Here is a 25754-nt window from a genome sequence, read left to right as displayed (position 1 = left end):
TAAACTGCCAGAACACCACCCTGTGCCTTGTGAAAGGAAGGGATTACCAGCTTGACAGAGGAATTAATTCAACAATGTTCTCAAAACCTACTTGAAAACATACAACATCCCTCTGACTTCTGGGAATACTGGCCCATGGCAGGTCAAAGGAGAAGTAGTACTGTAGACTGCATGAAATTTCAGTTGTGAATGCAGGTCAATCCATCTTGCAACCAGCGTTGCCAAACCCCCAACTCCATCTATACCATGCTCCCTCAGGAAAGCAGTCAAAATAATCATCGACCACTCACATCCTGGGCTTCTCTCCCCCCCCATTGGACAGAAAATACAAAAGCTTGAAAACACACACTACTTGATTCAAAAGCAACTTCAGCTGTGCTGTTATCAGGCTGTTGAATGGACCGTAATAAAGATAAATTCCTGATCTTCCAATTGACCCCATTTTACTCCTTGCATTGATTTTTTATCTGCACTATCCCTTTCAAATTTGCACTGCCTGATGTACTCATGTATGGTGTAATTTGCCTGAATAGCATGCAAAACAAAAGTTTTTCACTGTATGTTGGTACACATGACAGTATTAAATCAATACGAAACCAAACGTTTCCATGAAATATCAGAAACATTGGGATTTCCATGCATGTGTAACTTAGTACAGAGGTAACAACATTGCTTGAACAATCCAGCACACTTCTAAAGCTTGCTCTGTTTACAGCCTTTACCATTGCTGTCAAGGGAATTTCTGCAAAGTTAAGATATTACAAATTAATTTTTAAATATACTTTTTGTACGGGATCTAAGTGAATTTAAAAAATACTTATTAGCAATAATTACAGCATAGAAAGCAATCTGAGCTCAAAAAACTAATTATGTGTAGGCTTTGTAATTTTATTCCGATTTTTAAACTAAAAGAAAGATTTATGCATCTTGCTTAATCATAAATTAGTCCAATCTTTATTTAGAATGTTATAAATATTTAAATAGTTAATTACAAATAGTGGTATTTGCTTCTTAGAATGCATGAGAATTCTTACTGGACTGAACTGATTTCCAAGGGTAGCAATAATTGGAAAGGGACTTGTTACTGAGATTGCTCGGTCGTTCTTGTTTAGTTTAGACTAGTTTAGAGATACAGCGCAGAAACAAGCCCTTCAGACAGAGTCTGTGCTGACCAGTGATCCCCACGCACTAACACCATCCTACACACACAAGGGTCAATTTACAATTTTTATCAAGCCAATTAGCTTACAAGCCTGTACGTTTTTGGAGTGTGGGTGGAAACCGGAGCTCCCGGAGAAAACCCACACAGATCACGGGGAGAACGTAAAAACTCCATACAGATAGCAACCGTAGTCAGGATCAAATCCACGTCTCTGGCGCTGTAAGGCAGCAACTCTACCATTGCGCCACCGTGCAGTACTCTACCATTGCGCGCCGTGCAGCTCTGGTAGAGCACCTGACAGTTCTATTTTCTAGTTTGCACTTGGGTTTCTCAGTGAGGATCATCCAAAACAGTTGGTTCAAGAGTCTTATCCATGTTTTTTTTTATGCAGCTTAAAAATATCACATTTCTTCTGTGGACAGGAATATATTGAAAAAAGAATCCCGATTAAACATTATGAAGCAGACTGCAAATATTTGATGGTTGAGTGTTACTTCACCTCTGAAAATACCTGTATAATCTTGACCATTGGTAAATGCAGTAACAAACTATTTATGTTTTTAATTGTAACAGTATTAACATAATTGCTGTGTTGATGTCAAATTTGCCCGTTTTATTTGACAGGGAAAAAAAAAATGTTTCTTTCCCCTGCTACAGGTGAGACAAACTTACTTTTTAAGGTATGCTCAACCGTGAATGGGAATGGAGCTGATGTTTGATGTCAGTGTCTCTTGCTGAGCAAACACCACTCTCAGGGCCAGAAGAGTTTTGCTTACCACTTGGACGATAATTTGCAAGAGTTAAAATATGATTGGGATGGATGATCAGGGCATTGGGTAGTTAAACTGAAAATCTAAAGGTCATCTATATACTTCTGATGTTCAAGAAGCTAGACAGCTGATATTTCAGACTCATGATCTTGCATGAGAACTGAAAAACCTTAGAGGCTTAACAGGTATTGACCAGGGAGAATGGCAGCGAAACAGGGAAGCTGGGGAAAGAACAGATACGCAACAGAGTAGGGACCAAATCAAAGACAATAAACAACAGTCACGTTATTTAGTTTCTTTTGTTCTCCAAGTTATTACAGATCTTCCCCATTGTTGTTTTTCTATCCCTCACTCTTTATGCTGTCTTTATATTTTTAAAACCGAGTACATCTCTAATTTTTCCTAAGATAGACACAAAATGCTGGACAGGACATGCAGCACCTCTGGGTAGAAGGAATGGGTGACGTTTTGGGTTGAGACCCTTCTTCAGACTGAGAGTCAGGGAAGAAGGAGACACAGAGATATGGAAGGATAAGGTGTGAAAACAAGACATCAAAGGGGATGCAGTTCAAGGAAAATGTAGAATAGATCATTGTTGGCTAGAGGAAGGTTACAAGAAAGCATACAGAAATAAAATTAAAATTTAATCAGGACAGTCAGACTGGTTGGAGAACAAGGATGGGGGAGGGATGGAGAGAGAGAGGGAAAGCAAGGGTTCCTTGAAGTTAGAGAAGTCAATATTCATACCGCTGGATTGTCAGCTTCCCAAGCTAAGTATGAGGTGCTGTTTTTCCTTGTTACTTTTGTTTTTCCAAAGATCTGCCTCACACGCAGAGCATGTTCATCATGTTCCATCTTTATTTCCAATATCCAAGTCATTTTGTGTAGGAAAGAACTGCAGATGCTGGTTTAAATCGAAGATAGACATAAAATGCTGGAGTAACTCAGCGGGACAGGCAGCATCTCTGGAGATAAGGAGTGGGTGACGTTTCGGGTCGAGACCTTTCTTCAGACTGATGTCAGGGGAGTGAGTGGGATAGAGATAGAATGTAGTCGGAGACAGTAAGACTGGTGGGAGAACTGGGAAGGGGAGGGGATGACAATAGACAATAGGTGCAGGAGTAGGCCATTCAGCCCTTCGAGCCAGCACCGCCATTCAATGCGATCATGGCTGATCACTCTCAATCAGTACCCCGTTCCTGCCTTCTCCCCATACCCCCTCACTCCGCTATCCTTAAGAGCTCTATCCAGCTCTCTCTTGAAAGCATCCAACGAACTGGCCTCCACTGCCTTCTGAGGCAGAGAATTCCACACCTTCACCACTCTCTGACTGAAAAAGTTCTTCCTCATCTCCGTTCTAAATGGTCTACCCCTTATTCGTAAACTGTGGCCCCTTGTTCTGGACTCCCCCAACATTGGGAACATGTTTCCTGCCTCTAATGTGTCCAATCCCCTAATTATCTTATATGTTTCAATAAGATCCCCCCTCATCCTTCTAAATTCCAGTGTATACAAGCCCAATCGCTCCAACCTTTCAACATACGACAGTCCCGCCATTCCAGGAATTAACCTAGTGAACCTACGCTGCACGCCCTCCATAGCAAGAATATCCTTCCTCAAATTTGGAGACCAAAACTGCACACAGTACTCCAGGTGCGGTCTCACCAGGGCCCGGTACAACTGTAGAAGGACCTCTTTGCTCCTATACTCAACTCCTCTTGTTATGAAGGCCAACATTCCATTGGCTTTCTTCACTGCCTGCTGTACCTGCATGCTTCCTTTCATTGACTGATGCACTAGGACACCCAGATCTCATTGAACTCCCCCTCCTCCTAACTTGACACCATTCAGATAATAATCTGCCTTTCTATTCTTATTTCCAAAGTGAATAACCTCACACTTATCTACATTAAACTGCATCTGCCATGTATCCGCCCACTCACACAACCTGTCCAAGTCACCCTGCAGCCTTATTGCATCTTCCTCACAATTCACACTACCCCCCAGCTTAGTATCATCTGCAAATTTGCTAATGGTACTTTTAATCCCTTCGTCTAAGTCATTAATGTATATCGTAAATAGCTGGGGTCCCAGCACCGAACCTTGCGGTACCCCACTGGTCACTGCCTGCCATTCCGAAAGGGTCCCATTTATCCCCACTCTTTGCTTTCTGTCTGTCAACCAATTTTCTATCCATGTCAGTACCCTACCCCCAATACCATGTGCCCTAATTTTGCCGACTAATCTCCTATGTGGGACCTTGTCGAAGGCTTTCTGAAAGTCGAGGTACACCACATCCACTGACTCTCCCCTGTCAATTTTCCTAGTTACATCCTCAAAAAATTCCAGTAGATTTGTCAAGCATGATTTCCCCTTCGTAAATCCATGCTGACTCGGAATGATCCCGTTACTGCTATCCAAATGCTCAGCAATTTCGTCTTTTATAATTGACTCCAGCATCTTCCCCACCACTGATGTCAGACTAACTGGTCTATAATTACCCGTTTTCTCTCTCCCTCCTTTCTTAAAAAGTGGGATAACATTTGCTATCCTCCAATCCACAGGAACTGATCCTGAATCTATAGAACATTGAAAAATGATCTCCAATGCTTCCACTATTTCTAGAGCCACCTCCTTAAGTACCCTGGGATGCAGACCATCAGGCCCTGGGGATTTATCAGCCTTCAGTCCCATCAGTCTACCCAAAACCATTTCCTGCCTAATGTGGATTTCCTTCAGTTCCTCCATCACCCTAGGTTCTCCGGCCCCTAGAACATTTGGGAGATTGTGTGTATCTTCCTCAGTGAAGACAGATCCAAAGTAACGGTTTAACTCGTCTGCCATTTCTTTGTTCCCCATAATAAATTCCCCTGTTTCTGTCTTCAAGGGACCCACATTTGCCTTGACTATTTTTTTCCCCTTCACGTACCTAAAAAAACTTTTGCTATCCTCCTTTATATTATTGGCTAGTTTACCCTCGTACCTCATCTTTTCTCCCCGTATTGCCTTTGTTCCCCTCCACCCCCACCTCAACGAATTCCGGGTCTGCCCCGATGTAGAGCTCTTCTTCTGTCGCCTCCGCCTCCGTGTCCTTTTCTATGGGAAGGAGGCCTCACCACCCAGTGATGACCCCTTCTCCCGTCTTCACCAGACACCCTCCTCTTGGAACATCCCTGGATGGCCCTCTACCTTCTTTGGACCTTTTCATTTCCAACTGCTGACGGGACATCAACCGCCTCAACTTTTCCACTCCCCTGACTTACTCTAACCTCTCTCCCCCTGAACGTACAGACCTCTGCTCACTCTGCAGCAACCCCGACTTGATAATCAAACCCACCGACAAGGGAGACGCCGTGGTAGTCTGGCGCTCTGTCCTCTACCGGGCAAAGGCCAGGTGACAACTCTCAGACACCTCCTCTTACTTATCCTTGGACCATGATCCCAGAGACGAGCACCAGACCTTAATATCACACACCATTTCTGATTTTATTATTTCCGGCTCTCTGCCCCCTGAAGCCTCCAACCGTATCGTTCCCCAGCGCGATTTTTTAAATCTTTTCCCCAAACTCCACAAACAGAACTGTCCTGGCAGACCCATCGTTTCTGCTTGTTCATGTCCCACCAAATTAATTTCTACATACCTCGACTCCATCCTATCCCCCTTAGTCCAATCCCTCCCTACCTATGTCCAAGACACCTCACACGCTCTTCTTCTATTCAACGACCTCAGTTTTCCAGGAACCCGCTCCCTCATCTTTACCATGGATGTCCAGTCACTCTAAACCTCCATCCCCACCAGGAAAGTCTTAAACCCCTCCAATTCTTCCCCAACCGCAGAACCAGCCAATTTCCGTCTACCAATACACTCCTCCACCTAGCAGAACTGATCCTTACCTTCAATAGCTTCTCCTTCGACTCCTCCCACCTCCTCCAAATCCAAGGCGTAGCTATGAGCACTCGCACGGGCCTGCCTCTTTGTAGGGTATGTTGGAACAATCACTGTTCCAGGTGTACACTGGTCCGATCCTCAAAATCTACCTCTGCTTCATTTGTGACTGCATTGGTGGTGCCTCCTGCACCCATTGAGAACTCATTGACGCCATCAACTTCACGACTAATTTCAATCCTGCACTCAAATTCACTTGGACCACCTCTGACAACTCCCTATCCTTTCTGGATCTCACCATCTCCATCACAGGAGACAGACTATTGATCGACATCTACCATAAACCTACTGACTCCCATAGCTATCTAGACTACACTTCTTCCCACCCTCCATCCTGTAAAGACTCTGTCCCCTACTCACAATTCCTCCGTCTATGCCGCATCTGCGCCCAGGATGAGGTTTTCCATACTAGATCATCGGAGATGTCCTCATTCTTTAGGAAATGGGGGTTCCCCTCTTCCATTATAGATGAGGCTCTCACTAGAGTCTCCTTGATATCCTGCAGCTCCGCTCTTGCTCCCCCTCCCCCCATTCGCAACAAGGACAGAGTCCCCCTTGTCCTCAGCTTCCACCCCATCAGCCGCCGTAAACAGCATATAATCCTCAAACACTTTCGCCACTTCCAATAGGATCCCACTACTGGCCAAATCTTCCCATCTCCACCCCTTTCTGCTTTCCGCAGAGACCATTCCCTCCACAGTTCCCTGATCAACTTGTCCCTTCCCACCCAAACCACCCACTGCCCAGGTACTTTCCCCTGCAACCGCAGGAGATGCAACACCTGTCCCTTTACCTCCCCCCTCGACTCCATCCAAGGACTCCAACAGTCTATTCAGGTGAGGCAGAGGTTCACTTGCATCTCCTTCAACCTCATGTACTGTATCCGCTGTTCCAGGTGTCAACTTCTGTACATTGGCGAGACCAAGCGCAGGCTCGGCGATCATTTCGCTGAACACGTCCGCTCAGTCCGCCTTAACTTACCTGATCTACCAGTTGCTCAGCACTTTAACTCCCCCTCCTATTCCCAATCTGACCTTTCTGTCCTGGGCCTCCTCCATTGTCAGTGTGAGGCCCAGCGCAAATTGGAGGAACAGCACCTCATATTTTGCTTGGGTAGCTTACACCCTAGCGGTATGAACATTGACTTCTCTAACTTCAAATAGCCCTTGCTTTCCTTCTCTCTCCATCCCCTCCCCCTTCCCAGTTCTCCCACCAGTCTTACTGTCTCCGACTACATTCTATCTCTGTCCCGCCCACTCCCTGACATCAGTCTGAAGGATCTCGACTCGAAACGTCACCCATTCCTTCTCTCCAGAGATGCTGCCTCTCCCGCTGAGTTACTCTAGCATTTTGTGTCTATCCAAGTCATTGTTGTTTGCTAAAAAAAACCCTTTTTGAAGGAAATACTACATTCCGTAGTTTTCTTCTGAAGATTCAAATCAAATTAGCTTTCACTTGAATTTCAATTATAACAATATCAAATATACAGATCTAGATACAATGAATCTGTCAATATCATTATATAGGAACTGAGAGAATCCACAGGCGGCAGAGTGGCGCAGCTGGTAGAGTTGCTGCCTCAAAGTGTTAAAGACCTGGGTTCCACCCCGACCTCGGACGCTGTGACCACGTGGGTTTCCTCTGGGTGTTCCGGTTTCCTCCCACTTCCTAGTGTGTGAAAATGGGATAATATAGATCAATGGTCGGCGTGGACTTAGTGGGCCTCAGGGCCTGTCTCCATTCTGTATCTTTCAATCATTTGTGGAGTTGTCACAGTGCATTTCAGCCATGGCATAACTGAAATGGTGGACATTTCATGGGCCTAAAATGCTTAATCTCTTTTCTATGTTCTTTCCCAAATGTTTATTGCATAGATTCCTGTGACAGATGAAATCACGTGTAAAGATGTTGAACCTATTAAATAAAATTAAGATCTTTAAAACTAATAACTGTACATGTTAGAGAAACAAGAAAATAAGCTTGAAGGTACCTGCTACAATGGTGTCTCTTTCTTGTAATTGAAGCTCGGGTCTGTCCCTTCAATTTGTAATTTTAAGGCTTGCTTCAGACTCAGTTCAGTCTCTGCCAATGGATAACCTTCCAAACATTCATTATGTGCTCTTTCCTGTGCACTTCTTGGAACAGCAACTCTGCTCAAGAAAACAGGATTCCCTTGTAAGTAATTTGGGTTTGTCATTATTCCATTCCGTTTCTTCTGCTCCACATGCTGCTGAATTAAGAACTGTTGCTGAGTCCTTATGTTTTCCTGTGGACTCTGTGGAATCAAGATTTTACACTGTGAATCATGTGGTGTCTGCTTAAGTGACACTGTATTATTCTGCACCACTTTATTTATGGCTGTTCGTTTGTCAAGTTGTGTCATTTCATATTCTAGAACCTTTGGCTGAGGAGAGTTGTTTTGTATATTCTGTGCTGTTCTTTTTCCTGAAGAGGCAGATTTAGAACTTTCACTGGTCGCACTGTGTCCAGTTTTGTTGCTCTTATTAGATCTCACATTGGACTTCATTTGTCCCCATTCATATTCACTGGAAGGGGAGCCAGCATACTGTCCTATGGAACGTGTAGTAGATGATGGAGATACAATAGACTGCCTGCTTCGACTGCGTGGCAAAGAATGCTGCTGTATCTGTTCTGTGAAGGACATACCATGGAAGCTGTCCATGGGTACAGTCTGGGCTGTTGCTGTGGATGAGGTTGTGCGGAGAGAGGAATTTTTGGAACTTTTGAGTGAATTATTGGACAGAGAGGACTTCTGTCGATCAACTGTTGAATCTGGTGATTCAGAAGGAGAACTAAAAGGATGTTGAGGACCATTAGAAAAGCACCGCATTGCAGTCTGTAGATCTTCTCCACCAGTGCTGCCTGAGCTATTTGACTTAATTGTTAAAGACTGCATTTTCACAGTGACAGACTGAGTGGCTGTCTGTTCCATTGTATGAACTGGCGATGGGTTACATCCATTTAAACTAGAGGCTCCATATTTTTCCAATAACTTTATAATTTGTGTATGGCCACCTTTTGCAGCAACTCTCATTGCAGTGCGCCCAAACTGGTCTGCATGGTTTGGATCTGCACCATGTTCAAGCAATATTTGGACAACATCCACATGTCCTTCCTGGGCTGCAATGCAAAGAGCAGTGGCACCCTGGTTGCATGTATGATCTACTGATGCTCCGTGGTCAATCAGCAGCTGAACAACTTTCATGTGCCCCTGCCACGCTGAAGACTGTAAAGCAGACCTTTTCTCATTGTCAGCAGAATTAACATCAGCATGATAGTTTATCAAAAGTTGAGCCATTTCCAAGTGTCCTTGCCAGCAAGAGACATGTAGAGCAGTTCTCCCCTCAGCATCTGTGCTTTCTACATTTGCTCCATTTTCTAGTAAATACTCTGCCATTGCTAGCTGATTTTCAAGTGCCAGGATGTATAAAGTTGGGCGGCTGTCAGCATCCTTGCAATTAACATCGGCCCCATGGCTCAAGAGAAGTTCAACTACATCTCTGTGACCTTCTAATGATGCAACACGTAACGCATTCCTTCCATCATAGCCTCTCTGATCCACATTTGATTTGTTTTCAAGCATAACCTGTACACAGTCATAATGGCCTTCCTGACCTGCCAGTATTAAAGGGATTCGACCATCATTGTCCACCTCATTAGTTCTAGCACCTTGTTCAATAAGTGCTTCACATACTATTCGGTGACCCTCGAATGCTGACATGTGCAATGGAGTCCAACCAGCATCATCCCTATGATTTTCATCGAGTCCTCTGTCCAGCAGAGTACGCACTACTTCTACATTTCCTTGTGCTGAGGCTATACTCAATACTGTTCTTCCTTCACTATCAATGGTATCCACGGCTGCACCCCAAAACAGCAAGGTGTTCACAACAGATGCATGGCCCATGGAAGCAGCAGCCAGAAGAGGAGTACGACCATTATTATCTGTGTGATCCACATCTGCCCCTCCTTCAAGAAGCAAGTCAACAACATCCACATGACCTTCATAGGCTGCAACTAATAGTGGAGTCATGCCATCTTTGTCACAATGGTCAACTTCTGCTCCTCGGTCAATCAGTAAGCTAACCACTGACGCATGACCTTTGCTTGCAGGGACACACAATGCTGCAACTGACAGAGCTGTCCTTCCATCCACATCTTCATGGTTTATCACAGCACCATGATCGACCAGATGTTCGACTATTTCTCTATGCCCCATGTATGCTGCTGCAATAAGTGCCGTTCTTCCTTCATTGTCTGCTTTGTTAACCTCTGCTCCATGTTGGAGAAGATTTAGAACAATGTCCTCATGTCCACCCCATGCTGCTGCCCGAAGAGCAGTTCGACTATCTGCATCCGCACAATCCACTTTTGCTCCAGCATAAAGAAGTGCAGAAACCACCTCTGTGTGTCCTCCCCAAGCTGCAGACCTCAGTGCTGTCCATCCATCTTGGTCAGTATGATTTATATTAGCACCATGTCCAATGAGGCAGTTGACAACCTTGGTGTGACCTTGCCGTGCAGCTAGTGTGAGTGCTGTCTGTCCATGATTATCTGCAATTTCCAGATCAGCTTCCCTAGATATCAGCAGATTAACTACATCTAAGTTACCACTGTAGGCTGCACTACTCAACAGTGTTCTTCCATTAGAGTCAATTTGGTTAACAGAAGCACCATTATCTAATAGAGTTCGAATGGAGTCCTCTCTCTCCAATGCCTGTCGAACAATGCATGATGTGCGGTCATCATCGCTGTTCACATGAGCTCCTGCCTTTACCAAAAGCTGTAGTATTTCCTGTTCTTTAGGAATCATCGTTGACAAAGCTCCTTTCACAGGGGTACTGTTCCAAATCATCCACAAAGCCAAATGATGCGTCTCTAGCTGTAAGTTAGAATTAAGTAGGTGCAGCGCCAACTCTTGAACCTCCAAGGGGGAGAGTTCTTTTGCACGACAAGTGTAACTCATAGCTAACATTCTGTGGCCCTCTGCAGCATTACATAAGTATTTCTGAGTGCAATGCTTCACATCAAGCAACCACTCCGCAAAACTGTAATGAAACAGAATTTTAGAGCTTCCCAAGCCATCTACAAGAACCTTTGATAATATATCTAATTTCCGCTGAAACTCTTCCATGGTTAGGGTCATATTTTTTGTCCAAACTGCATGATATAATTCCAAAGTCGTCAATGGCCTGCAAGCAGCCAAAATTACATTTAGAATAGGCTGCACCTTTGCAAATTGTTTTCGCACAAAAAGCCTCTGACAAAGCCAAAGAAAAAGTCCATTTAGTGTTCCTGGAATATCCCTAATCTCTCGCAGCATAATAAAACTTTCCACCACTCCATCAAGGACACGTTCGAGATAAAGGAAACAGCCACTGCTTTTAATATGAAGTTGGTTCAACATCTCAGCTGTTTCTTTTGTCAGATGCTGCCTCAATGCTTCTTCCTGGTCCAGCCGATGCAGGATATATTGTTGTACATCTTTCACTATGTAGGCTTTACGTAGATCATCCAAGCTAATTTTTCGGAAGCCTGCAAGAGAAAGAATTGCAGTAAGATAATATTGTTAAAGTAGAAGTTTAGTGAACTTGTGGCTGCACTTCTTGATGAACCTTATAAATTCAGCCCTGATTGCGTAACTGTTGGCCTTTTTTTACATCCCAACAAGTAGGCCATCTGCAACTTCTCTTTTCACTTCAAAGATTTTGAACAATAATTATTTTGGAAAATGTATCTGCCTTTCCAGACTGCAACAGAAATTATTAGACCATCTTCTAATATCCTCATCTTACACAGTTAAGCAGATCTTACCTCTCCAGTCTAGCGGACAATTAACCATGATTTATTTTCTTGTTCAAACAGTCCTATCTCTGAAGCCTCACACGCTTTTCTTACCTTTAATGTATAGCTATGCCCCAACTAAATATCACTTAAAGACCTGACACCAGATATACTGTGCCGATTATACCCTATTCACCATCAGCATAATATATAATTATTTATATATTCTTGAACAGATATCTTGTGTCACCAAAGATAGACACAAAAAACTAGAGTAACTCAGCGGGTCAGGCAGCATCTCTGAAGAAAAGGAATAGATGATGTTTCCGGTCGAGACCCTTCTTTAGACTGAATCAGGGAAGAGGGAATCGAGAGATATAGAAGGTACATAGAACAAATGAAAGATATGCAAAAAGCAACGATGATCAAGAAGGGGTGGAGCCCACAACGATCCATTGTTGGCTGTGGGGTAAGTGATAACGAGTTATATAGACAGTGAAACTCAACAGGACAATCGTGAAACTAGTACGACGACTAGGGTGGGGGAGGGACGAAGAGAGAGGGGATACAAATGTTACTTGAAGTTATAGAAATCAATATTCATACCACTGGGTTGTAAGCTGCCCAAGCAAAATACGAGATGTTGTTCCTCCAATTTACATTTGGCCTCACTCTAATAATGGAGCAGACCTAGGACAAAAAGGTCAGTATGGGAAAGGGAATTAAAACCTTTGGCAACAGGGAGATCACGTAGGCCAAGATGGACTGAGCGACGGTGTTCAGCGAAATGATCACTCAGTCTGTGCTTAATCTTGCCGCTGTATAGGAGTCCACAACTGGAACAGAGGATACAGTAGATGAGGTTGAAGGAGGTGCGACACCTGAAAGGACTGTTGGTATGCAACAGCTGATGGGGTGAAAGCTGAGGACTAGGGGGACTCTGTCTCTGTTGTGACTGGGGGGAGGGGCAGCAAGAGCAGAGCTGCGGGGTACCGAGGAGACGTGCGAGGGCTTCATCTATGAAAGAAAAGGGGAACCCTATTCCATAAAGAATGAGGTCATCTCGGATGTCCTAGTACGGAACACCTCATCTTGGGCGCAGATGCGGCGTAGACGGAGGAATTGCGAGTAGGGGATAGAGTCTTTGCAGGAAGCAGGGTGGCACACTCTTACTTTAATACCCATGAAGCACTGAGTATCTAACTCCTTCAAACTTGGAGCAGTATAAATGAGTTCTTGATAGTTGGAAAAGAGTTGGTAGGTTGAAAGGCCCATTTCCACATTGCATCTCTCTATGACAAACTCCATTGTTCAGAGATAAAGAAGTAGATAGGTTGCAGTACCATTAAAGATCTATATTTACATTCCAATGCCAGTATTAACTCTGCAAAGTGAGATTGGTCTCTTGTTAAGTGACGTCACCAAGGCTCCAATTTATTTATGTTCTAAGTACAGATTTCCATCAAGTTCAGGTAAAATTAGTGAATTAACGCTATGCCATCACATTATTACCCTGCTGCTGTTCACAGCAATTTGCTGTTAACTTCAAATGGTAAAACAGTAGGACGTTTTTGGTAAATTTTTAAGTCTGTGATTATTGTCCTAAAAACAATCCATAAATTATCTTGCTATGTTGCTGGTTAACTGAGCTGTAAAATAACTACTTGCATTACTGTTTCAGTTACACCTTAAGGTATTTGTATGCTGAATATTATTGTCTGTGGCTCTTTGTCTCACTTCAGACCATAAGCCCACAGAGAAAATGAAAATGCTTCTAATGAATTCAACCACATTTCTTTCATTTGCTAACGGTCATTTTGTTACAGGAAGAGGGGGACTTCTGTTTAACCACTTATCTCTTACAATGTGCCTGTAGGCAAATAAGTGCTTTATTTTGATAAACATCTATTCATTTCAGTCAAGTTCCCATGGTTTTGTGCAGCCGACCAGACTATGGCATACGTGTCACAAATTGCAGTTCCACGACCCTGCAACTTTGTCTCTTACATCATAGTTTGATTTTTTTATTGAAGATTGTTATTTTCTACATTTAATTGGACCTTTTGTACTTCCTTGATTTATTAATTACCTCTGTTTCACTATAAACAATCCCTACCCAAATGCATTTCCTTGTTTCCCTTTGAGCCCCCTGGCTATCAGAGGGATGTCTCCAGTCATACAATACCTCAGGGCAAAGGAACATCCCACAAGGTACTCTTCTCTTACATCCTCTGAAAGCAAATCTAATTATATGAACACAATCACTATCCTATGTATTCCACAATGTTTATTCCACTACTCCTCAGGACATGAGCAATTAAAAAATATATAAAAAGTACTTTTATTGCTATTAATGCATGTGCTAAAATAACAATTCCCTTTCATGTTGAACATGCACAATATGCGTGAGTTACAGCCTATTTAGCTTTTTAGGTCATTGGTTTAAGGCTTCAGATAAATATTTGTGAAGTCTTAAAAAGCATGGGTATAGTAAGCTTTAAATAAAAGGAAAAGGTATAAACATCAAAAATAACATCAGAGCAACAGAAGGACCACTTTGAGAAGCAAATTAATTTCATTCTTTTCGTACTTGAATTTTATCCCTCTGCAATACCTCTAAATTCATCATTGCTGCAAACTATAATTTTCCATTAATGCAGACCTTAACAGATCAAGATCACATTGGTGCCTTTCCACATGTATCATGTGGCTTTTTCTTGTTCTTGGATATTGCTGGTTTCTAACACTAATATATGGCAGTGGTTAAAATTCAGTGTTTGTAATTTTATATTTTTCACCTGTTTGTTAGATTGTCCTGTGTCCATGTGAAATGTAATGGTTATGAAGCTCAGTTTTTGAGTTTCACATGCAAAATCAAGAAAACATTTAAGAATAAGGAGCATTAAAAATCAAACTTGTCCCAGTACTCACTATACTGCATCATAACAAGTTAATTAAATAGCGACCTGCTGATAAAAATCTTGTGCCCCTCTGCCTACTTACTGGATGCAAGCAAATTACTTCTACAATTCCCACATGAATTTGTTATAAGCAAAACACAAAGAGCTGGAGTAACTCAGCGGGTCAGACATTATAAGCAGAAGAAGGTCCCCGACCTGAATCATCGTCTATCTATTCCCTCCACAGGTGCTCCTGACCCAGAGATCCTCTGGCACTTTGTGTTTTGCTCATTATTCCAGCATCTGCAATTCCTTGTGTCTCCTCTTCACCATAAGTAGATTTTCTAGAGGACTAATAATAGAACTTCCAAATGTATCCATCCCTACCCAAAGGAAACTTATGTCAGTTGAAGAGACCCACATCTGACCAAAATGAGATTATTAACTCAAAACATTAGCATAGACTATGGATTACATGGCTCAGTAATAGGCCCACTTTACCGATGAACTCAGCATAAGTTGGGTATCTTTATGGAAAGCCGTTCAATCCATCATACCTGAACCATATAGATGATCGTCCCTCAAATGATTCAATCATTTGTTACCTTTATTACCTTATTTGGGATTCTATATAATTTGTTGACTATTTTCTGTGAAGTGCTGGCTGACATCAATCCTAAATTAGCCTTATAATTTATCCTATCGCTTCTTCTGAAGTAATGCTCCAACTACTACCAGTTATATGTCATTACTATCTCACTATTTCCCCTCAATTACTTTTAAGACTGTCTTGTAGGTTGCTTTACTGTAAAGCAGATAAGTATTCAGCTCACTGGGCCGCTGATGGTTCCAATTCCCCAATCCTTATTTCCCTCTCTCAGCTCCCCTTTGATTCTTTTGCCATTTTTCAACCAAGAGGCAATGCACAGTTGCCAAATAACCTAATGAATGAGAGGAAACTGATACATGAGGGGAAAACCCAGAGGAAACTTGTGGAAACTCTATAAACACCAGAGGTCAGGATTGAATATGGGTCCTTGGAGATGTTTAGCAGCAGTGCTAACTACTGCAGCCCCATGCTGTCCACTATACCTCAATGCCACCCAGTTTTCACACTCTTCTTTACAATTCAATTCTTTGTCACTTAGACTGTTTTGTCCATAACCGCTCAGGAATGTTGTAGAATTCAAATGATTCATTACAGATGCAATAATTAGGTTTATATTTATGAACACTTTATTCCAATTAGTGGAGCTGGTCCTCACTCTCAACAACTTCTCATTCGACTCCTCCCACTTCCTCTAAATCAAAGGCAGTGCATTAGCACTCGCATGGGCCCTGGCTATCCCTGGCTCTTTGTACGTTGAACAATTCGTGTTCCAGGCATACACTAGCCCTATTCCTGAATGCTATCTCCGCTACATTGATGACTGCATCGGGGCTACCTCCTGCTCCCATGCAGAACTAATGGACCATTAACTTCACAACCAATTTCCATCCGGCACTCAAATTCACTTTGACCATCTCCGAAACCTCCCTCCTCTTTCTTGATCTCACCGTCTCCATCACAGAAGATAGACTATCGACTGATGTCTATTACAAACCTACTGACTCCCACAGCTATCTAGACTACACTTCTTCCCACCCTGCCTCCTGCAAAGATTCCATCCCCTACTCCCAATTCCTCTGTCTCCGCCACATCTGCGGCCAAGATGAGGTGTTGCATACCAGGACATCCGAGATGTCCTCATTCTTTAGGGACGTGGGTTCTCCACTCTTATCATCAATGCGGCCCTCACACGTGTCTTGTTGGTATTCTGTAACTCATCCCATCACATCCTCCCATCTCCATCCCTTTCCACTTTCCGCATTCCCTCCACAACTCCCTGGTTCACTCATCCCTTCCCACCCAAACCACCAACCCCCCAGGTACTTTCCTCTGAAAACACAGGAAATGCACCACCTGTCCCTATAGCTCCTCCCCGACACCATCCAGGGATCCCGACAGTCCTTTCAGGTGAGGCAGAGGTTCACTTGCCCCTCCTCCAACCTCATCTGCTGTATCCATTGTTCCAGCCGCGGACTCCTATATATCAGGAAGACCAAGCGCAGACTGAGCGATTGTTTCACTGAACATCTACGCTCAGTAAGCTATAGCCTACGCAATCTCCCGGTTGTCAAACATTTCAATTCTCCTTCCCATTCCCATACTGACCATTCTTTCTTTCTGTCCTGGGCCTCCTCCACTGTCAGAATGAGGCCACATGCAAATTGGAGGAACAGCACCTCATATTTTGCTTGGGCAGCTTAGAGCCCAGCAACCCAACTTACAACAATATTGATTTCTCTAATTTCAAGTAATCCTTGCATTTCCTCTCTCCCCACCCCATCGATGCCCTTGTTCTTTTAGTTTCACTGTTCATATGCCTTCGTTATCACCTCCTCCACTGATTTGTTCTGAACCTTTTCATACCTCTAGTTTTCCTCTCCCCTGACCCAGACTGAAGAGCGAAGAAGGGTCTCAATCTGAAATGTCACCTATTCCGTTTCTCCAGAGATCCTGCCTGACCTGTTGAGTTACTCCAGCATTTGTGTCTATCTTCGGTGTGAATCAACATCTGCAGTTGCTTCCTACAATTTTTTTTACTCAACTCTGCTCAGTATCAATTGAGTTTACACAATCGTTAAAATGCCAGAGACAAATAAGTTCTCTAAATCTGATGGCCTCTATCCTGGGATTTTAAAAAAGGTGTCTGCAGAAATAGTAGAGGAATTTATTGTGAATTTCCACCATTTCTCTAGATTTTATAAAGATCCCAATGGATTGGAAAACAACAACTGTACTGTTCAAGAGTTGTCAAGAGATCAGTTATCTCAATATCACAAACCTCAGTTATTGCAAATCTCAGTAATCCATTATTAAGAAAATGATATTACAGTACTTAAAAATACAAAATAGAATTAGGGAAAGCTAACATTGTTCAATGAAAGGGATACCATGTTTCCCTTTTCATACATTTGTAAAAATGCTTTGAATAGATAAAGAAAGCTAGAATATTTTCAAATGGCAGACTATGAGGTACTATATATAAAGTTATTCCACATGATAAGGGGTCTGAGTATTGAGGGTGATATTTAATCATGGATTAACATAGAAAATAGGTGCTGGAGGAGGCCATTTGGCCCTTCGAGCCAGCACCGCCATTCATTGTGATCATGGCTGATCATCTACAATCAGTAACCCGTGCCTGCCTTCTCCCCATATCACAATTCCACTAGCCCGTAGAGCTCTATCTAACTCTCTTTTAAATTCATCCCGTGAATTTGCCTCCACTGCCTTCTGTGGCAGAGAATTCCACAAATTCACAACTCTGGGTAAAAAAGTTTCTTCTCACCTCAGTTTTAAATGGCCTCCCCTTTATTTTTAGACTGTGTCCCCTGGTTATGGACTCCCCCAACATTGGGAACATTTATCCTGCATCTAGCTTGTCTAGTCCTTTTTTAATTTTATATGTCTCTATAAGATCCCCTCTCACCCTTCTAAACTCCAGTGAATACAAGCTTAGTCTTTCCAATCTTTCCTCATATAACAGTACCTCCATCCCAGGGATTAACCTCATTAATCTACACTGCACTGCCTGAATAGCAAGGACGTCCCTCCTCAAATTAGGAGACCAAAACTGCACACGATACTCCAGATGTGGTCTCACCAGGGCCCTAGACAACCGCAGAAGGACTTCTTTGCTCCTGTCTATTGTCTACTGTCTACTCAAATCATCTCGTTATGAAGGCCAACATGCCATTAGCTTTCTTCACTGCCTGCTGTACCTGCACGCTTACTTTCAGTGACTGGTGTACAAGGTCTCGTTGCAATTCCCCTTTACCTAATCTGACACCATTGAGATAATAATCTGCCTCCTTTTTGCCGCCAAAGTGGATAACCTCACATTTATCCACATTATACTGCATCTGCCATGCATCTGCCCACTCACTTAACCTGTCCAAGTCACTCCGCAACCTCCTAACATCCTCTTCGCAGTTCACACTGCCACCCAGCTTTGTGTCATCCGCAAACTTGCTAGTGTTACTTCTAATTCCATCATCCAAATCATTAATATATATTGTAAATAGCTGCGGCCCCAACACCGAGCCTTACGGCACTGCACTCTCCACTGCCTGCCATTCTGAAAAGGACCCGTTTATTCCTACTCTTTGTTTCCTGTCTGCCAACAAATTCTCTATCCATGTCAATACCCTACCCCCAATACCATGTGCTCTAATTTTGCACACCAACCGTCCATTTGGTACCTTATCAAAGGCTTTCTGAAAGTCTAGATACACTACATCCACTGGCTCTCCTTCATCCATTTTACTTGTCACATCCTCAAAAAATTCCAGAAGATTAGGATTTCCCCATCATAAATCCATGTTGACTTGGACCAATCTTTTTACCGCTCTCCAAATGCGCCGTTATTACCTCTTTAATGATTGACTCCAGCATCTTCCCCACTACCGATGTCAGGCTAACTGGTCTATAATTCCCCGTTTTCTCTCTCGCTCCTTTCTTGATAAGTGGGATAACATTAGCTACCCTCCAATCCGCAGGAACTGAACTATTGAACATTGGAAATTGATCACCAATGCGTTCACGATTTCTTGAGCCACCTCCTTTAATACCCTGGGATGCAGACCATCGGGTCTTGCGGATTTATCAGCCTTCAGTCCCATCAGTCCACCCAATACTATTTCTCCCCTAATGCAAATTTCTTTCAGTTCCTCTGTCTCCCTTGATCCTCTGTCCACTAGTACATCTGGGAGATTGTTTGTGTCTTCCTTAGTGAAGACAGATCCGAAGTACCTGTTCAACTCTTCCGCCATTTCCTTGTTACCCATAATAATCTCACCCGTTTCTGCCTTCAAGGGACCCACATTTGTCTTTACTAATCTTTTTCTCTTAACATACCTAAAGAAGCTTTAGATGTCCTTCTTTATCTTCTTGGCCAGCTTCGCTTCGTACCTCATCTTTTCAGCCCGTATTGTCCTTTTTTAAAATCTTTTATTGTTCTTTGAAAGTTGCCCACTCCTCTGGCTTCCCACTACTCTTTGATATTTTATACATCTTTTCTTTTAGCTTTATTCCATCTCTAACTTCCCTTGTCAGCCACGGTTGCCTCTTACTCCCCTTAGAATCTTTCTTCCTCTTTGGAATGAAATGATCCTGCATCTTCTGGATTATGCCCAGAAATTCCTGCCATTGCTGTTCCACCGTCATTCCTGCTAGGATCCCTTTCCATTCGACCTTGGCCAGCTCCTCTCTCATGCCTTCATAGTCCCCTTTGTTCAACTGCAACACTGACATGCCCGGTTTAGCCTTCTCCCTCTCAAATTGCAGATTAAAACGAATCATATTATGGTCACTACCTCCAAGCGGTTCCTTTACCTTGAGTTCCCTTATTAAATTTGGTTCATTGGACAACACTAAATCCAAAATTGCCTTCTCTCTGGTAGGCTCCAGTACAAGCTGCTCTAAGAATGCATCTTGGAGGCACTCTACAAACTCCCTTTCCTGGGGTCCAGAACCAACCTGATTTTCCCAGTCTACCTGCATATTGAAATCCACCATAACTACAGTGGCATTACCTTTGTTACATGCCAATTTTAACTCCTGCTGCAACTTACACCCTATATCCAGGCTACTGTTTGGGGGTCAGTAGATAACTCCCATTAGTGTCTTCTTACTGTTACAATTCCTCAACTCTATCCACAGTGACTCTACATCATCAGTCCCAATGTCACCCCTTGCAAGGGACTGAATTCCATCCCTCACCAACAGAGCTACCCCACCTCCTCTGCCCACCTGCCTGTCCTTTCGAAGCAGAGCTAAATGGTTAAGTGTCAATATAAAGAGTTGGGATAACTGACATGAGAATGAGTTTGGCCATATCTTAACTTTACTTCATAATCCTTCTGACCTTTCAGCAATTTTTAAAAAAATCTCATGGTTAAATAACAGAATGAGAATTTCACCATTTGAATTAATGAAGTACTTTAAATGTTTAAATGCTAGCTAAAAATTAAATATATATTTCAGTTTTTTGAAAGATTAATTTTCAAAGATTAATAAGACTCATTTTAATTAGTAATCATTCAAACATATTTTGCTGTGTCTAAGACATTCAGATATATTTAAGTCTTTTGGAAGACTTGACAGCTGTTCAAACATATTGGTAGTTATGCTCCCAGGACTTTATTGTTGAGGCTTCAGAATGGCTTAGGAAAGGAAGTTCTCACTGGAAAATCAACATACAGTAAACCCTTGTTTTAACGGACCCGTTTATAAGGGATTTTGGTTGTAGCGGACAGAACTGCCGACGCCACACCAGCTCGTGCTGCCGACCTAGCCTCAGCTTTCTAGCCCCCACCCTCCCGAGTCACAAGGTGCACCAGTGAGCTCCTCTTCACCAGTGAGCTCCTCTTCATGGTCTTCTTAACCAAGCCATGGCTTGGTCGACTCAGCCTCTCCCCCCCCCCCTCCTCCACTGCCACCTTCTCCTCCTCCCCTGGAGTTACCAACACACTCCACCATGGAAGATGTTGGTGACTGCAGTGAAGTGGGCAAAATGATGGGCGAGAGGGGAGGGTCCCACTGTGACCGACCGCATCCTGTCAGCGGTATGAAGAAAATGTGTCCTGTTTGGGGCTATAATGTGAGCCACAAAGACAGCCATGTCAACCAATGAAGAAGGGCTCACTATTGCAAATCAGCAGCATAGGCACCTAGTTTTAAGCTGAAACAACACAAAGTGCTGGAGTAACTCAACAGAGTGAATCAGTCTGAAGAAGGGTCTCAACGTCACCTATCCATTTTCTCCAAAGAGACTATCAGTTACTCCAGTACCATCATCTGCAGGTCTTGGCTTCAACTACATACTATGATAATACCTACTCACTTGTAGCAGACAACTGGCAAAACGGACACCATTTCCCCCTCTATGGCCCATTATAACAAGGGTTTACTGCCTTCGTGATGGGTCAGTACTGAGTGATCAGAAAATTCACATCATCTTTATTTATATTTAGTGCATGAATTTGCCTAAGTGTCAATTGTGATTAAGAAGGTATAGAAGTGTGAAAACGTACACTTCCAGATTCAGGAACAGTTTCTTCCCAGCTGTTGGCAGTCAGATTTTGTTTTGTGGAAAATTGAACAATAAAAACATTAAATAATTTACAAGCACTTTTGCAACTGGCAATTTCTTGTGAGCCAAGGTCAGCAATTAAATCATTGGATGCATTTTGAAGTCAAGACAATTCAACTTCCTTCTGCAAGTCATCCAAGGTAAGAAATAATAGGTTAACAAGATATTCTACAAGACATCCAATTTGTTAACTTTTGTTCATCAAACAATGCAACCTTTCAGTTAATATATTCTTATGCATCAAATGCAAAGTGATAAATATTTTCTTTTATACAGCTAAAGCAAAAAAGATGCGGGCCTCAGAATTTGGTGCTTTCTTAATCAATCCAAGGCACGAGGGAGTAGAAAGTAGCAATTTCACTATTCTTTAATAAGAGATAAAACAAACTTGGTAGTGAAATACTGCATGGTAAAGTATACTAAAGTCAACAAAGAACACGGCAGTGGAAAGATGCAAGTACAATTGACCCATGCATACTTCTCTAATCACTAATGAAATATGAATTGTGTATATCAGCTTTGTTCTTACATCCTTTCTCATGTGGGTTGAAAATTCGAGGAAATAAGCTTCCAAACCACATGAGAAAGACAAGCAGGATCCAAGCTGCTCTGTATCGTTCCAAAATCAGCTGTTCCGACTGCAGGAACTGGAGCTGGGCCAAAATGTGTTGAGATACACTAATGACTTATTAAAAAATAAATCCACACAAGGTCAACTGATTCATCTTCCAATGATAAGAGGCACATGGCTTTTTGTTTGGTGCTTTCCATTCAATCCCACCAACTGCAACATGATCTGGAAGTATCCAACTGATATTTTGTACAAATGATTATATGACCAAGAAATGGCTGAATGAAAGAAGTCATTGATAATGAATCCAGACACCAACAAACAAGACAACAGCTGAATTATTATTTTTTAAAGCGTTGTATACTTGAGGTTTAACTAGCAGCTTTTCATCCTGAAAGCCGAACTATATTTTTGCTACATTCCGATCCAACATCATTGAACTGATGTCACATATCATATATCATGAACAACACTGACAATGTTTCAATGCAGGCAACACTTGTAAATATGCCTCGTAAGAAGTCTGCCTCTCTGCACAAGGATAACATATTCGTCAAAAGAAAATAGCCACAGAATCATTCATTTTGTTGTTACTGCTGGAAGTCCATATTACATAGTATGCTCAGAAATAAAGTGATTAAGAGATATTAGAATAAAATGTAATCTTCAGTCTGAAGAAGGGTCTCGACCCGAAGCATCACCTATTCCTTTTCTCCAGAGATGCTGCCTGACCCGCAGAGTTATTCCAGCTTTTTGTGTCTATCTTCCCTATTACTTCCTATTGCCTTTCTTTCACTCCGTCACTTTCTATACTCCATAAGGCTTTCTGTCGTATTGAGCTCTTCGTCTTCAACAAACGCCCTTTAACATTTTTAAAATTTTTTTTTGCATGTTCTTTTATATCCTTCAGATACAGGATATTCATATTGCCTACTCATAGTTACGCTAAATCTAACCAAATCATGATGCAAAGAAAGCTTTATAACTGCATTGCTTCATTTCTTAAAACTTCAGTGAAGATCTATATCTTCTCTTGATAAATTGGTCATGCATTGTTCGGAAAAATAATAATCTACTGGTATTCTTTCAATAATTTTGCATGCTCAATAGCTTTTACAACGATTTCATCTCAGATATGTCTTGGGCAGATAGTCTAGTGAAAAAAACCATGCATAGATAGGGTCCAGGCATAAATAGGGTAAATAGTCAGAACCTTTTTCCCAGGATGCAAATATCAAAGACTAGAGGGCACAGCTTTTAAATGAGAGGGACAATGTTTAAAGGAGATGTACGAGGGAGATGTACGAGGTAGTAATGCCTGGAACACGCCGCTGGGGGTGGTGGCAGAGGCAGAGATGATAGTCGTATTTAAGAGAATATTGGATAGGCACATGAGGGAGTGCAGTATAGGTTCACGAGGTTAATTCCCGGGATGGTGGGACAGTCATATGATGAAAGAATGGAGCGACAGGGCTTCTATTCACTAGAATTTCGAAGGGTGAGAGAGGATCTTACAGAAACATATAAAATTAGGGATTGGACACGCTAGATGCAGGAAACATGTTGGGGGAGTCCAGACCAGGGACCACAGTTTACGAATAAGGGGTAGGCCAGTTAGAACTGAGATGTGGAAAAAGCTTTTCACACAGAGAGTTGTGAATTTGTGGAATTCTCCCCCTCAGAAGGCAGTGGAGGCCGATTCACTGGATGCATTCAAAAGAGAGTTAGATTGAGTTCTGAGGGCTAGCGTAATCAAGGGGTATGGAGAGAAGGCAGGAACAGGGTAGTGATTGTGGATGATCAGCCATGATCACATTGAATGATGGAGCTGACTCGAAGGGCCGAATGGCCTACTGCACCTATTGTCTATGTATCTATGCTATGCAGGGAAATAGAGGGATATGGATATGGATATGGAGTAGGCAGATAAGTATTGATCTTGGCAACATATTTGGCACACACATGTGTATCAATGCTGCTGATCCTATGCTGTGCTATGTTCTTTTCTCACTTGTTTTGAATGATAGTATGCATATAGTAATTTAGATAATTCATTACAATTAAAATTCTGCAACTGCTCACTGCTGAATTTATTATGATCGCTCATACATTTTGCTGCCGAGTGTATGGCCATACTCCAAGTAGGTGGAAACTGGTAAATGTGATTACTTTGTATGGAACATGGCACCAATATAACATTTTAGAAATAACTGAATAAATGATTAAATGGGGGTATACTAAGATAGGAAAAATAATTTTAGGAGTCTCATTATGTCAATGCAAAATATATTCCACTTTCAGTGTTAATCAAGCTAGTTTGCAGAAATGGCACTGAAGATTTCAAATTAGTCTTCAAAAATGCTATTTGTTGAATTTTGCTTTCCTTGAATTGGCATGTTTTGCATTGTAATCTAGTTCTTCGTTCTTGGTCCTCCAAAATATTCCAAATGGAATTTAAACTGGAGGTGGCGGAATATGGACTTAAGCAAGAAGGGCTTCTTGGAGAAGAGCTGCCTTAAATTTCTTATTATCTGCCTTAGTTATTTCTTGGTTTAATTTCATATTCCAAAATTAGATGATGCAGGGTGGATGTACAGAAAAAAAATGTCAAAAACACGCACATGAATTGAAATAAGGCATCAACCTCTGTGACGATGCTTGGAAAGTTGATGGAAATGTAGAGAAAATGGATCGCAGGGAAATTTGCAGGGGGAAATGGGTATGAAAATGTGAACTTTTAATAGTCACGTAAATGACATAGTTAGTATACCTCCTGCCTCATGGACCAGCGATCCAATCATGATCTCCAATGTTGTATGTGTGGAGTTTACATAGTTTTCCTATGATTATACAAGTTTCTTTAAGTTGCTCTGATTTTCTCGCACATCCTAAAGATGTGGATGTTAATTAGCTACTCTAAATTGCCCTTAAGATTATAGGAAGTGGCAGAATCGTGGGCAAGTTGAATAAAATATAGGGAGAATGGATCACTGAGAAAATTAGCAGGGACATGTGATTGTTCTGTGGGCTGGCATATGGACCAAATGGCCCTAACCCATAGGAAAATATAGAAATAATTAAAAGTGTAAGATTGCATACATTCAGCTTGCATCCACTTGGGGATAAAACCTTTGGTTTAATACGATGTTAGGATATTTTTTAAAGTGAATTGAGATTATATTTACTCTGGTGAGAGCATCCACAATAATGCTGCATAACAGTGAGAATTAGAGGGCTGGAAATCATAAAGCATGCTGAGGTAGGAGTAATTCTGTTATTCTGTTAAATAATTGTTAATATTGAATCAATCAAGACTCACACGACTGATACCATTACATTTATGTTGGTAAGAGTAAACACAAGGGGGTCAGAAGCTTGCAAACAAATTTAAGATTTAAAAA

At 42.1% G+C, this 25754-nt stretch overlaps 1 protein-coding gene across 1 annotated transcript in view; it reads right to left on the bottom strand.

Moving 5' to 3' along the window:
• Positions 1 to 25754, bottom strand: part of ankrd50 (ankyrin repeat domain 50) — a 101426-nt gene that overhangs the window by 8875 nt on the left and 66797 nt on the right. The window contains exon 3 of the mRNA XM_078405383.1: positions 7869 to 11434. Coding sequence (XP_078261509.1) covers positions 7872 to 11434 — 3563 coding nt within the window. The 3' untranslated portion in view covers positions 7869 to 7871. The remainder of the gene's footprint in view (positions 1 to 7868; positions 11435 to 25754) is intronic.

This window comes from Rhinoraja longicauda, chromosome 1 (genome assembly GCF_053455715.1).
Source record: "Rhinoraja longicauda isolate Sanriku21f chromosome 1, sRhiLon1.1, whole genome shotgun sequence".
Classification (NCBI taxonomy): domain Eukaryota; kingdom Metazoa; phylum Chordata; class Chondrichthyes; order Rajiformes; family Arhynchobatidae; genus Rhinoraja; species Rhinoraja longicauda.
Note: the sequence above shows the minus strand (reverse complement) of the source record. Positions and strands in the feature narration are given on the sequence as shown.